The sequence below is a fragment of the Genypterus blacodes genome, unplaced genomic scaffold, assembly GCF_046128005.1.
Source record: "Genypterus blacodes isolate CSIRO-AG114 ecotype Tasmania unplaced genomic scaffold, CSIRO-AGI_Gbla_v1 ptg000064l_1, whole genome shotgun sequence".
Classification (NCBI taxonomy): Eukaryota; Metazoa; Chordata; class Actinopteri; order Ophidiiformes; family Ophidiidae; genus Genypterus; species Genypterus blacodes.
The window spans coordinates 2,586,299-2,600,646 of record NW_027466876.1 but is presented as its reverse complement, the minus strand read 5'-3'; the positions used below and the strand labels follow the sequence as shown (position 1 = coordinate 2,600,646).

The following is a 14,348-nucleotide window of genomic DNA, read 5'->3' as shown; positions in this document are numbered from 1 at the left end:
AAGTACAAATTCTTCTTTTAAAATACAATTACACCTCACGTTTTGTCTTTGCACCCGAATGTCCAGACATAAATGTTGCTGTGTATAACAATGGAGTCCCGCTTCATTTTGTGGGTCTTTTGTAGGTTCTCACCATAATCAAGCTCCTCATCTGAAGTCTTTGCTATCAGAGGCACTTCGTATAAAACAGGTTTATTCCCAAACTGTGCCCTCAGAAGTAAAATAATCTGTGTCATTGTTAAGATCATACGTCGAGTCGACAAACACACTGTATTCAGTATATGCTCACTCATTTTGGCCAGTAAACAAACAGGCAACATAGTAGGGGTAATCAATTTTTAATTCTCAATTTGATATGAAATACTTCATAAAATATACTTTTTTTCTCCACAAATTTTGGCATAGGAGTGTGTTGTTAAACGTGACATTCAATAAGTGGAATGAAATCATTTTAAAACACTGCAATAAATGGGTCGTTTTTGCTACAGTAACACAATTTTCCATTTGTGACATCACAGAGGTCAAGAGACGAAATCCAGCAGCTGCCTGCATCCATAGAAACCATTTAAAAAACACAATATTTAAACACAAGGTTGTCTGTGTCAGTCTTGGTAAACATTTACGTGCTTCGGAGAAATGACATGAAAAACTAAAGAGCCGTGTGAGACAAAGATGTCAGCAAAATCCCCTTAAAAAAATAATGTACAGACAGTGATCAGGTCAGTGCGACAAAGTTAAAAGGAAAAGGAGCTTTGTCTTGAGGCTGGCGTCCTGCAGCGGCAGTGCTCATCATACAGACTTCTTGATTGTGAGACTTTTCACATTGTCGTCTTCTCTTGGGTACATTGAGGCTACAGCAGCCTCTCTGGCTTCACAGTCCCCGTTTTCCCCTCCCTCAGGGCTCACCGCTGGCTGGATACATGATCGAGGACGGGAAAATCCCTTCAGCTGCCAGCCGAATGTGTTGTGACGACTTCGGTTTCGTGGCCATCAACTCTGTCCATTATCGAGCCATCTTACACAACCGTGCTTCCCCGTTTTGTTTTCAGTGCAATTCAGTGTTATGCAGTCGCCTATTAAAAGTCAGCGGAGGAAGAAGAAGAGTCTTCCTTACATCAAACATACCGCACACTGATGGAACTGTAACAAAGTGCCTCAGTTCTTGGGGGACTTCTTGATTAAGCCTCAGTAACAAAACTAGAATCTCAGTTAAAACAATAAGGAAAAATATACACATATATGTTTACAATATATTATGTACATTTACACAAACCTTTATAAAATCAAGGCTGCCTTTTCACAAAGAAAGTGCCTTTGTCATTTTGCATAATGTAAACATGTGCTGGAGACACTGGTTTTGTTGTTGCTGGACACAACCTCAATATATTACACCCTTTCCTATGTTCACTGTTGAGAAACAACACGGTTAATTTGCTTTTTGATGATAACAAAAACACATAAATTCTCTTTCCTCTGCCTATCAAGAGGCAGAGAATATTTGCCATCAACAAGGTATGTCGTAGTCCAGCAACAAGGGGAATCTCCAAAATGTTTACAAATGCAGGCAACGTTTCCTCTTTTGCACGGATGGGAAATTGTAATACAGTTAATAAAAACTCCCTACATTGTACTGCAACGTGTTGAAAGCTCAAATCCATTTACCTCAATACTAATACCAATACTTTCCAATTGCTGGCATTTGATGTTGGCCAGATGTCATATCATTTAGCTCCATGATTTAAATCCGGATCAAGGTCATGATGTATGTTGAACCTTTAGCAGTGACTTTAAGTGAACAGTCATTTGCTCTGGACTTTGGCTGCTGTGGTGAAGCTCATTTTCACCGACCCAGTGACTGGGCGGTTTGGGTAAGACACTTGGCGAGGGTGGCTCACTGAACTTAGCTCCAGCGTAGACCTTCTCACCGTCTTTGAGGTCTTCAGGCACAGCTTCAGCAAGAGGTACATTCACTATCTTGACGTTGTCGGATGCGTGGAGGGGTCTCTTCTGCTCTCGGAGTGCTGGCTTGGTCTGACTGGTGCAATCTTTCTTCCTTGTGTTGTGAGAAAGTCCAGCTGCTTGGCTCTGCTTGCCCCTGTGGCTTCGGGGGTTAACATTTTGGGGCATTTGATCGTGTCTGGCCAGGTTGCCCGCAGGCTGGCTTCCTGGCTGCACAGCCCCTCGCTCCAATCTGCCTCCTTTGGATTTCAGCAGCTAGGAAACAAGGAATAACAACTATTAACCCAACCACTTCATAAGTATAATAATTCTTGGACTTCTACTAATAAAATCATATTATCACTATGACACAAGTGATAAAGTGGGGGGAAATAAATTAACATAAGAGCAAATAACAGCAGCAAAAACATTTAAGCAATACTGATGCTGATTTTAGTCAAGTCAAGTTTACGTGTATGGCCCAATATCACATACAATGTGGCTTTACAGAGCCCCAACATCAGGAAAATTCCCGACCCAGCCCAAAGCTTTCTAGGAAGACAAGGGAAAAACTCCAGAGAAAACCTTAATGTACAAGGAAAAAAGGAAGATTCCTTGGGAGAGGCAATTCCAAAAGAGATTCGCTCTTCACTAATGGCCTGGTGTGCAATAGGAACTTCCAGTGGGATTAAACAGAGGTACAAGAAAGGCCAATGTCATCTGACACAGAAAGTATGAGGATATGTTGATGCATCAACAGTTTAATCAATATGAATAATATGTACTGTATATTTCGTTTCTGTGGTCACAAAGTTTGGTAATAATAATCCCATGTCCCAAGACTGTCCCAAGGAATCTTAGGCAGGGTTGTTTACTGTTGTTATGTCCCTCAGCTGTTCGATTAATCGAATCGATCAAATGCAGTATATTTCAAGCTCTAATCGAAAAAGCATTGTCTGATCTATGCAGGTTGATACAGAACTTGAGAACCGATAGCTGCTAAAGTAATTGTATCCCAGGCGTTGCGAGTAACGACAAGGCGACGAATAGAAACAAACAAAACAACTCAAAATGTCATATTAAACACAACACCAGACCTGCAGACCACGAGCCACATGGAGATTTACGAAGGAGATCTTTAAAAAAAACAAACAGCAACCAGTGGAAGCAGCAGGAAGAGAGTTGTTTATGACATGTCTACTTTCGATTCATCACAACACGAATTAGTAACTGCGCCACATCACAACGCCTTCCGCACAACACGAGATTTAACTGCGCTTACGTCCACCTCAACCCCTCAAAGTGTACTTCTGTTTAAAAATAAGAAAACCACTAAGCTCCAGAGTGATGTTTAAAACCCCTGTACATTAAATGTGTAGCGTAAACCACAAAAAAACAGCATCAAACTGATCAAAGCATACAGCAGGTATGAGAGGTGACATAAACAAGACGTGTTCATGGTTGTCGACGAAAAATGGAACATACCTCTTTCTTGGTTCCTGATTTGAGATGATGGAGAGGTGGCACCGTCTGTGACCCAACAGCCAGCCCAGTAACGGGCGGAGCTGAGGGTTTGGTGCCGACTGAAGCTGAGACATTGTTGTTGTGGTCGGCGAGGCGGCTGATGGGGCTGCTTCTCTGGGCTTTCTGGTGATGCAGGGGCCGCTGAGGACACGGAGCAGTCGACCGCAGTTTTCGCCCTCCTTTCTTCAGCATCGCCTGCCTCGGCTTGTTTCCTATTTTCACCCCATCACCGTTCGATATCAACGATATCGGGTTGTTGTTTTCGACGTTGCCGATGTTGACTTCGTCGCTACGATCCGGAGAACCGTCCAACATTTCTCTCATTTGGCGAATACATAAACAAATGACTGCGCGGACAAGTTTTGTATCCTTTGTTAGCTAACTAGTGCTAATTTAGCTAACAATGTAACTAACCTTTTTTCCGAGGGTTGATAATAACCTCTATTATCCAAGTTGCCCTCACGCAGATAAGACTTGTTAACGAGTGAGGCGTGATATAGTAATGTTTCAGAGGGACCTTAATTGTTCCTGCCTATCAATTCTGCACCGACAGAATCCCGAGATGGCGCACCGGAACTACCAAACTCATCAACTCAACAGAAGAAGTAGGATAAAAACATAGCACATTAAATATATAGGTTCCGCTATAGCCTTTCGAAATAAAATGCCTAACAGGCGCGTAGTAGTCATTGTGAAATACGTGCATTCGTTTGATAGGAAAACTCTTGTATGTTTCTTTCTTATTTTTGCAAACTTGACTTGTTTCCTTTTCCGGGCCCTGTTTCCAATAATCCCGTCGGGCTATTTTTTTTCACGTGATTCGACAGCGGGGTTGTGATTGGTCAATTGTTATCACGTGACAACGAAATGTCGTTTCTCTTTCTTTTTTGTATAAAACGGCAATATAATTTCTGATAATGTCTACCCCTGTCGCATTGTTAAGAACCCCGCTACTGTTCTTGGCAAGACACAACCGTACTACAATCCTTACATGAAACCTGAGAACACTTTTCACTTTTGGGGGAAAAAAAACAACGCAGTCTACCACGTGACGTATCACATTTTGTGGGAGGAGCTCAGAGTTAAGGTACGTAAAACAAAACAAATTTTGTTCCAGATTTTAGTAGTTCAGGATAATTTATTCTATTTTCTTGTGAAATATAAATGGTGAAAGTATAATAAAATAACCATTATGATTATTATTGTTGTTGTTGAGGGATCTTACAGGGATATTATAACCGTAAATAATCATTGACGAGCTTTGCTACTGCATTGAGATGCATCCGCATTTCAAATCAAGAAACACACATACTATACTACTATAATGAGTTTGAACAGAAGGTTTGATATTTCATATTTTTTTAATGTAGAAAATGTGGAGCAGTCGGCCACCTTTTTCTCCATAAAAGAGCCTAGCCTACATAACATTCATTGAAGTGTATATTTGTGTAGTGTATATTAGCCATGTCTGCACCATCATGGTTAAGAAATACTGACAATTAACTGGTGTGTAGTAATCGTTCCTACAGAACATCTTTTAAGTGCACAAGTGTGAGAAAAATCACAAGTGATATACACAGGCATACCTTGATCTGTTAGATAACAGCTAATTATTTGGCAAAGAGAACCAAAACAAAACGGAAAGGCAAATTTATACCTCACATAGGACATATTAAAGGTTTGCTTCAGTACAAAAAATAGATATATAACCAATATATAAATACAACATAAACATATAATTATCCCCCCTGTCAATATAGCACATCATGTTTCACTTCAACAGTAGAAGGCAATAAAAGAGACTATCAAAGAGCTACAGGACGAGTGTTAACCCAGACCTGGATGCAGACATATAATAGAAAACACCAAAAGCGAATTCTGACAAGGAAGAAGACCCCGAAAGAAGCTGAGGCTGATCCTCGAGATGTTCAGGGCTGTGCCTCAGCGCTGGGCTCATCATAGATGTAGCTCCCTACACCGCCAGTGTTAACACCTGAGAGAGAGCAGAGATAGTTTATATAATGAAAGCATTCAACGGTAATAAAAGCATTAAACTGGATTCAACGTGCTTTTAAATAGACCAATGCTATGCTGAAAATGCTGACTGGTGCTAAGTGGGACACGGGAGATGAGCTACATCAGTGCCTTCTAATTAACATTGTTGTCGTTAATGAAAATCAAGGAACGAGTAATTAAAAATGTGGATAATGCTAATTAATTTAATGGGTTCATGTAATTCTGTTTTGGCCAATCAGAGTTGTACAAACTGGCACATTTGAAATGCCTAGAGAGTAATTTGGTGGGTGACCCCCTGCCCCCTTTTAAAAGGGGCAATAGCACATCCTAGTGCCCAACCCACTTTACTGCACAGAGTGTCTTCATACCTTTGGGTCCAAACAGGACAGCGTAGCATGGTTTGTGGCAATACGGCTGTCCATCATGCTGTAACACAAAATACACGATTCCTCTTATATGGAATTGTATGTGTCATGAAATGTAGTTTTCAGAAACCAGCAGAAACCATAGATGAGTGCTGTATATTGTGCATGTTTCTCTCACCTCTGCATGGCTTCCAGCGGCCAGAGTCTTCTGGCATCTCTCACAGCGCAGGCAGGGCCGGTGCCAGTTCTTTCCCAGAGAAGACACCTTCTCAGCTACACACATGCACACACACACACGCACACGCACGCACAGATACACACACCATTTTTCTGTCACCAAGGTAACGAGCCACCGTATTCACACTCCAGCACTCCTATAGTTACACACAGAGATATTAAGACACCGATCTCCTTACCGAAGTACACTGTCTTGTTGCATCTGGGGCAGACGTTGGGTCCTCCAGAGAAAGATGTAAAGCTTGCAGCTATAGAATAAACAAATTTAAAAATAAAGAATTTTAGCAGAATAATTTCCATTTAATTGGCAGTGAAAAATATGATCAGCTTTAAACTCAGACATACAAACTGTTCAGCAAACCAAAGACTCACATTGCACCTCAAAATGGCAGTTATTGGGAGATCCTTTGTTTCAATCCTGAAACCCAAACTCAAGTAAGTCCGTTCCACTGCCTCTTTCTGTAATGCTTCACCCTACTCATGACATATCTCTTGCCAACATTAGACATTGCACAATTTTCTATTTCTGGTTGTCCCATTTCTCACCCTTCACAGGGCCCCGAGGAGGAGCTTTTTTCTCCTCTTCTGGTTTGGCATCTGTTTCCATGGTAACAGCAGCGGGGGCTTCGTTGACAGGTGCATCATACACATAGGAGCCCGCTCCGCCAATGTTCACCCCTAAAACACACACAAGTGTCACATGTGAGAACCTGCTTGTGTGTGAATACTAGACAGTCTTGAAGTCTAAAGAGGAAGGAAACTACTGCACCTTTTGGTCCAAAGAGGGCAGCATAACAGGGCTTGTGGCAGTACGGCGTCCCATCATGCTGGGAAAACACAGAGGCATCCATTCATCTATTGTCTCAGGGTGAAAATGCACTGCAGTTTGTTTTCACTGGTCTGAATTACAGCTGGAATGATCAGTTAGAGGCATTTTTGTATTTGTTTGAAGATTGTTTATCATCTAATAATTTTCTCATGCAGGAATTATACAGATTTAAAAGTATCAGCAACAAATAAATGCACCAAATGAATTTCTTTAAATAGATATTTTTTTCTGCTTATGTACATTTCATTGTTTCTTTTCAGCATTTTTGGTGCTACTTCTCTACAAACAAAACACAATTCCCAGCCTGATGCGTCACTCTCGGACAAAAAATAATGACAGTGCATGAAAGCATCACGGAGGCAAACAATGTTTCCTTGACCTTTACTCCGACGGCAGCTTTACAGCTTCTCCAATCTGTCAACTCAATATAGACCACCTGCTATAATATAATTAACCAATTATTTAAGTACTTCCAAATCAGACACTTTGCCTGCAGCAATTTCCAAAACTTCCCTCCCCCTCCCCCTCAACTCATGTGGGAAGACCTGCTAAAGTTCAAGACACCACTAAGTGGGATTCTACCTCAGGGTCTACATATAAAGTTTAACAACAACAATATTGACGATAATACAACCTTCCTTCTTTCTCTCTATCTCTCTCTCTCCTTTTCCCCCTCTTTCTGTATAAAAAATTATCTCCAAAATATCCTATAATTGTATGCGCAATGTCTTGTAAAAAGACAATGCATGATTAAAAAGAAAATCACTGATAAGGCAGCTTGAGTTCTCCTTACCTCAGCATGGCCGCCTGGGTTCAAGGTCTTACTGCAGCGCTCACATTTCAGACAGAACTTGTGCCAGTCTTTGCCTAAAGACGACACTTTCTCCGCTATGGGGGACAGAAATCAAGAATTGTATTTAAGTTTATGGGGCTGTAATCACTTCACAAACACACACATATCCAATAAAGGTGACTGCACTACATCTAAAAGCATAAACAACAGTAGGATGGGGAACTCCAGGCCACACAAAGCATGTATGTGCGTTTACAGAGAGCGATTAGCTGGTTATCAACAGAGACCATCCTCATATCTAAGACTCACCCTATGTGATACTTCTGCAGAAAGGACAGAGAGACAGACAGAGGATAGAGGACAGAGGGATAGACGTTTATCTGCTCACCTCCCAGAATATCCCAGCAGATACAGAGTGACACTTCCTGTTTAGACTCAGTGGCCAGCATGTCTCTGTGACATGTGACAGGTGGATGGTGATTGTGTGCGTTTGTATGAACCAAATGACAACAAAATGATTCCTAACCCCGTAGCCACTGGAGAATAAGATTCATCATAAGTTTAGAAAGCTGTTGAGCTGCTGTGTGTGGGTGAATGAATCAAATGTGTGTAGATCCTTAGTGAAGATCCATTCAATGATGCACCCACTGACAGCAGCACAACAGCAAGCTTCACAATCTAGATAATAAATGAATGACGACATTAAGAGGCTCTTATGGTTTATAGTTTATGGTTTATAGTTTAGAATGATCACATGACTCCATTGACTCCAAGTAACTTAAGCATGTATTAGTGGATAAATGTGAATTCATCATGTATGTAATTAACTCCTGAACCTGAAGAGATCACTGATTCAGCTCACTGCTCACTGATTCATTAGGATTTGTGCTCTTAAATTCAAATTGGTCATCACATTTTAGAATAAATGAACAACTTTGCAGCACCGTTATTGTATTGAAACTATTGACGCTGCATATCTGTGAAAAAATCCAGCTTCAGCAGGCAGAGGAAGAGGAGAGTGGCTTTGGTGGAAGCGCTGTGTGGGGGTTTGGCCCGCCCGTCCCTGCAGCTGCCGATACTCTCCAGAGAAATGACGGCAAAAGAACAAGAAGAAAACCAATCCATAGGACACATGTGGGATCAATTAATTATTTACTGCTCCATGTGGCATTGCAACAAAATTAAAAAAGATGCATGGCCAAACAAACACACACTCTGGTAAAATGATAGCTTTGTGTTTTTCATGTAAACTGTGGATGAATCAACAACACAGCAATACACTATAAATCATTATTATGTGTTTTTTGACATGCACAGGCGTCATTTTAAAGCAAAGCAGGAGGGATAACACACAGCTAAAGCCACTGATGATAAACAAGCAGCAGTTTAGGCCTGTTAACAGCTCGCCCTAATCTTATCCAAAGATAGTAAACCCATTACACCGTGCGCTGCGCCTGAGGAGGTAGGAGTGTGTCTGGCTCCCAGTTTGAGTCTGAATCACCGGCTGATGACTGACATTTCAGAATGAGACAGTCATTCTTACTTCACATCCATGCCAGTTGTCGTAAAAGGACAGAAATGGAGGAAGATGAAGGCAGTGCAGACTTAAGCTAAGATCAATGGATGACTTATGAGATCATGTGAATATTACACCCACAGGGACTGTAATATTCCACTTCAATATTCTTGTAATTTCCGGCAGAGGTGCTCAGTAATGAGTTTGGACTGCAGGGTTTGGTTTTTAGTCTCCAGTGGTCCTGCAGGTTGGAAACATATTGGACATACAAGTTTATTTTTCAGTCCATTTCTCATTTCCATTAAATTGCATATGGTTTAATCCCAATCTCCCTATTTTAAAATAACATTAACACAAAACTCATGAGATTACCCTGCAGTCATGGGGGAAAAAAACAATCTTGAATTTACCATAAAGTGTGAGATTAACTCTTAATATTCCTACAATATTTCTGAATATGAGTGGAGTTTGTAGTTCTGTGGTGAGATACACAGTGCACAGTATTCTGCAGCTGGCATGGAATAAATCTGAAACACATCCCCTCATAGAAAACACACAAAGGAAGAAGAAATAAGAATAACACACCCATCCATTTATAATCACATGTCAGTCTGGGTTAAATTCTCGTTATACAGCAAAGATTCACAGAAAACATGCGCTCAGCTCACCGAAATACACCGTTTTGTCGCATTTGGGACATTTTGACGCCATGTTCAGAGTAATCCGGGCGGTAACGCAGAGAAAATGTGTCAGTCGGTCTCCCGGCAGCCTTTCTGTCTGTCTGTCTGTCTGACTGTCTGACTGTCCGTCTGTCTGCCCGTCTGCCCGGCTGTCCCTCTGTCTGTCTGGGGCTCCAGCAGCGCAGACACACCTTGGATGATGGTGATGAGGTCGCTCGCATCCTCCCTTCACGTATTTTCTCTCCTTTACATGGCCGCGCCCCCGGATGACGTAATGCAGACTCGCCTCACTTTCATCTCACCGGTAGAGGAGGTTTCTACTGTCATCATGATGTCGTGTGTGTGTGTGTGTGTGTGTGTGTGTGTGTGTGTGTGTGTGTGTGTGTGTGTGTGTGTGTGTGTGTGTGTGTGAGTGTGTGTGTGTACGTGTGTGGGCGCGTGTGTGCGTGTGTAGGTGATGTCAGTGATGTCATTAACAATCGTGACATCATACGTGATTCCGTTCTTGTCCCACTACTAATATGATAATGCAAATAAGGCATGGAATCAAAATGGTGCTCGTTTGATTGACGGACACACACAAACAAACAAACACACACACACACATACACACACACACACACTCCAATAATAGCAAATAAAGAACATCTGGCTTTATATTGTCTTCAAATCGTCCAGAAATGCAGTAAATTACCTTAAATTCATCAATTTCTTTTGACCGACTTGAAAGGCAACATCAATAATGTTACATTTCATTATCTTATTCATTCAGTCCTTTCGAGCTCAGCTATTTTTACAACTTCAAAAATACATCAATTATTACAGTTGTAAGGCTCACAGTTATTCCTGTGACTTATTATTACAAACATACAGAAAATACAGTCAAAGAGCTCAAATTAAAGTATGGTAAATATACGCAGAGCAGTAGTACAGAGTCCAGCCACATGGGACTAAGATTTGGAGTATTCAGGCGATTTGTGATCCCCAGAGGATGCACTATATTGTTTCGGTGACCTCTTAACCTTCCCTCCGGTGCTACAGTGCTATCAGGCTACACGGCCTCTGAAGGGAATGTTAAGGGGTCCTATGTGTAACATTAATACAATATTTCTCGATAATCTTCCAGTGTGTGTCCAGTGTGTGTAGATTGTAATATGTGTCAATATTTGTTGTTGCCTGTTTTGGAAAAATTATTAATCCTGAATCCTAGCAATGTCAGCTCCCAGCGTCCCAGCGATCAGCAGCCTCAGCCTGTTTGTTTCCCCTGTGTGGTTGTTAGGTTACGCTCCCTGACGGCGCAGCTCTTTACCGGGAATGTTAAGTGAAGCTCTGCAACTCCCGTCAGTAATGTTCTGTACATTCTTGGCACTGAGATACTGGAACAGCTGACATTTGATGCCCTTTGAGCCGGAATTCAGAATAAAATGTCTCTTAAAAGGGAAATCCTGTTTACGCAGCAACTGATGCTCTTAATTGAAGGCTGTAGGCAGACCCATGCACACACAAACACACACACACAAAGATAAAGAAACTCTTTTTCCATCTTATCTGACCTCTTTTATCTTTAGTTAGCTACTGGATTCAAACCCAGGACCTCTCTTCTGTGATGTACAGTATATTCATGTCATTCACTGTCTTCTGAGTTAAGTTTTGTTTGATATTCTTCGATCCCCTGCATCCACTTTCACAGTCGGTCACTTGCAAGTCAAGTGGATTGGATGGAGAGTCCAGTTGGCTCCACAGGTGCTTCCTCACTCAACTGCCAGTGCATGATGGGATACAGATCCAGACCCTTTACTTACTGATCAGTTTGGTTATGACAGAATTTCCCCATGCATCCTAATATCTCGCTAATGAAGTCACAAGTAAAGAGCAGAAACAGAAGCTTGTATAATTTAGTTCTGGCATAAATTCTCCCTTCCCTCCATTACAGTAGCTTTTTAGTAACCCCTTCTGGACTGTCATGTGCGTTATATTGTTTGGATAAGATAAACACACATAAATGGATTGGTTTTCTCTCCGGTTAGTGAACTTGGTCTGGAGCAAACCAGGGTCCTGGGAATGCACCAATCTTAAAATAAACACCTCCAGATTGCGTCTGTCTGTGAGTTTGGCACTGATGTCGACAAGGAGAGGTTGATGGGGAGGGAGTCGGGGAGTACGTGCATGTGTGTATGTGGGTGTGTGTTGGGGGGGTTGCTTCTTTCCCATATCTGCCTAAAAGGTTTTTCCATTCTGCTCATCCTTTCCGTTGGACTTCATTCTGCCCCTCATCATGTGAGAATCAAGCTAAAGCTGAGGTTTGTATCCGCAGTGCCGTTTGATGAACATCTCCATGATGTGTAGCATGTTTCTGTGTGTCCTTCTCTGCTTTCCATAGCTTTCATTTACAGTCTTCTTCACCATGAATGTTGATTGTTCATGAGTTTGTTCTTTTGCCGCACAACCACATCAAAAACACATCACTGCGCCATTTGCTTAAATATTTAGTTATTTGAGACTGCTAGGATTCCCTTCAGCTCGGGCTCATGATGTTTTAATTCCCCACGCGCTTGTCTGTGTGTGTCTCTGTCAGCGTGTAGATTACAGCACAGTAGCTCAGACTGTCTGATTATCAGCTGCTGCATTGCTGTCATAGTCGTTCCTATTTTAACGGCCCTCAGTAGCAGCTTTGGACGTGACAGAGGCACAAGAGATAAGGGCGGAGATATCAGGACCATTAGATATGGTACATGCACACATACAGTATGTATATATTGCACACACACACACACACACACACACACACACACACACACACAATAGGATCAGGACTTCAGGCTCTTTGATTCCGTTGACTCCATTTCTCCATCCTATATCTCAAATTGAGTATCAGCCTGTTTTCATTCCTGACCACAGGGAGGCGCCAGAGATCTTTCACAGCATGTTCCAGTCGTTACTGTACACTCACTGTCACCTCACATCAGATTTAGCTCATGACTTTCAGATGTTACAGTACAGCAACAGTGCAGTATCATGGCTGCAGTGTGTGGATGGAGGACAGAGATGAAGTCAAATCAAACATGTTTAGCTGCATAAACTGGCATTGTATTCTGTTCTTTGTTTAAAAAAGCACAGTTTGTTGTCAGAATTACATTATAGCAGTATCACACAGATTAGAGCAACAGTTATTTACGGGTGTGTGTGTGTGTAGAATACACTATGACGATGATGATTTGATTTGATCAGATTCTAGTATAAAATTAGGACTTTCTTCAAGAAAATGTACACGATACAGAATTGACATACAGTGACTAAATGTCGTGCCTCAGATCTCCTTTGATTTGCAAGATTAGGTACTGTTTGCTTTAAATAAACAATAATTCAAGCTGGCAAAAATCTTTGTCCTTTATATCACGATCAAATTAAAAAAGTTTTCAGTTACTTACTGGAATTTTAAGCGGTTTTCAAGGTTATTGTAAAAATTCACATAGTTCACATAGTTCAAATTCACATAATTATCCATTATTAGAGTTACAGTTTAAAATAAGGGGTTCTGTCCACTAATGAGCAGAAATGACTCAATTTTACACACGCACACACTCATACACACAGACTAATTACTGTGTGTGTTGAGCATGAAGAATCTGCGGTTGTGTGGAGGGGAGGGGCGGGGGACGGGGGGGTTAATGCAGTTAAGGACAAAGGGCTGTCAAACACACTGATTCTGCTTCATTGCATAATCTGCTTATGTCCTGTCTCTATGCAGGTTTGAGGTACATTTGGTACAACTTACAAGTACGTTTGCGTATTTAAATGTGACAATAAACACAAGATAAATGTATGATGACTAGCAAGACTTTATTTTTCATCTTCTTCTTCTTCACTATTGTCATTCTGTCCCTTCTCCGCTCCCTCCCTCCTCCCTTCTTTCCTTACTTCTTGCCATCGTTGCTTCCCTCCTTCCCTCCTCCGATACTTCCTTTTATCATTCCTCCTTTTGTTCTTCTCCCGATCCTTCTTTCCAAATCTTCATATCTCATGAGGGACTAGTTCAAAGTGAATGTAAAGATTCTAGCTTTAAATCAAACATGAGATGAATCCGTCTGCTGTCTGAGAAGAATTCTTAATGATGGATGAAAAAATCCTTATTTATCTAAAAGTTATTTCAGGATTTCACAACAGGGGCCATTTTGTGTCGGTTTTACACATTTGTATATCGTACAGTAATAGCGTAGAATTCTATGTTGGTATCAGTACTTTTCCTGTACTTAATTCAAGTATTGAAATGCATACGTGACATGACTGCTGACAAAATATCATTTGATGGGGAATGTTGGTTTTATATATCATCACAGGATTTTTTGGTTTTGAGGGTTTTAAAGTAAAATGACTCTTACTTTTCATTCCAAAATCTGCATGTGAGCTCTTAGGCTGAGATATGACTAACGCCTACAATACCAAAACCCTG

The 14,348-nt window shown here is 41.2% G+C and overlaps 2 protein-coding genes across 2 annotated transcripts; both read right to left on the bottom strand.

Moving 5' to 3' along the window:
- Positions 1–491: 491 nt before the first annotated feature.
- LOC143004161 (uncharacterized) lies at positions 492–4,069 on the bottom strand. Its single transcript, XM_076155067.1, has 2 exons — positions 3,424–4,069; positions 492–2,214 (listed from the first exon to the last, which is right to left on the bottom strand). Exons 1-2 carry the CDS (start codon positions 3,784–3,786, stop codon positions 1,756–1,758), a joined length of 822 nt encoding a protein of 273 aa, XP_076011182.1. The 5' UTR covers positions 3,787–4,069; the 3' UTR covers positions 492–1,755.
- A 1,321-nt stretch (positions 4,070–5,390) lies between these two features.
- On the bottom strand, positions 5,391–9,929 carry crip2l (cysteine-rich protein 2-like). The gene is made up of 8 exons (XM_076155061.1): positions 9,887–9,929; positions 7,703–7,797; positions 6,850–6,907; positions 6,627–6,758; positions 6,260–6,328; positions 6,022–6,116; positions 5,847–5,904; positions 5,391–5,455 (listed from the first exon to the last, which is right to left on the bottom strand). Exons 1-8 carry the CDS (start codon positions 9,927–9,929, stop codon positions 5,391–5,393), a joined length of 615 nt encoding a protein of 204 aa, XP_076011176.1.
- Between the last annotated feature and the right edge of the window lie 4,419 nt (positions 9,930–14,348).

What these genes read in the sequence shown, in the direction of transcription:
- crip2l (XM_076155061.1), bottom strand. Translation starts at nt 9,929, where the DNA reads ATGGCGTCAAAATGTCCCAAATGCGACAAAACGGTGTATTTCG. An exon ending in CGACAAAACGGTGTATTTCG is followed by an intron (nt 7,798 to 9,886) that starts GTGAGCTGAGCG and finishes TGTCCCCCATAG; the next exon opens with CGGAGAAAGTGTCGTCTTTA. An exon ending in TCCTCGGGGCCCTGTGAAGG is followed by an intron (nt 6,329 to 6,626) that starts GTGAGAAATGGG and finishes TTTATTCTATAG; the next exon opens with CTGCAAGCTTTACATCTTTC.
- LOC143004161 (XM_076155067.1), bottom strand. Translation starts at nt 3,786, where the DNA reads ATGAGAGAAATGTTGGACGGTTCTCCGGATCGTAGCGACGAAGTCAAC. An exon ending in AATCAGGAACCAAGAAAGAG is followed by an intron (nt 2,215 to 3,423) that starts GTATGTTCCATT and finishes CTTGTTTCCTAG; the next exon opens with CTGCTGAAATCCAAAGGAGG.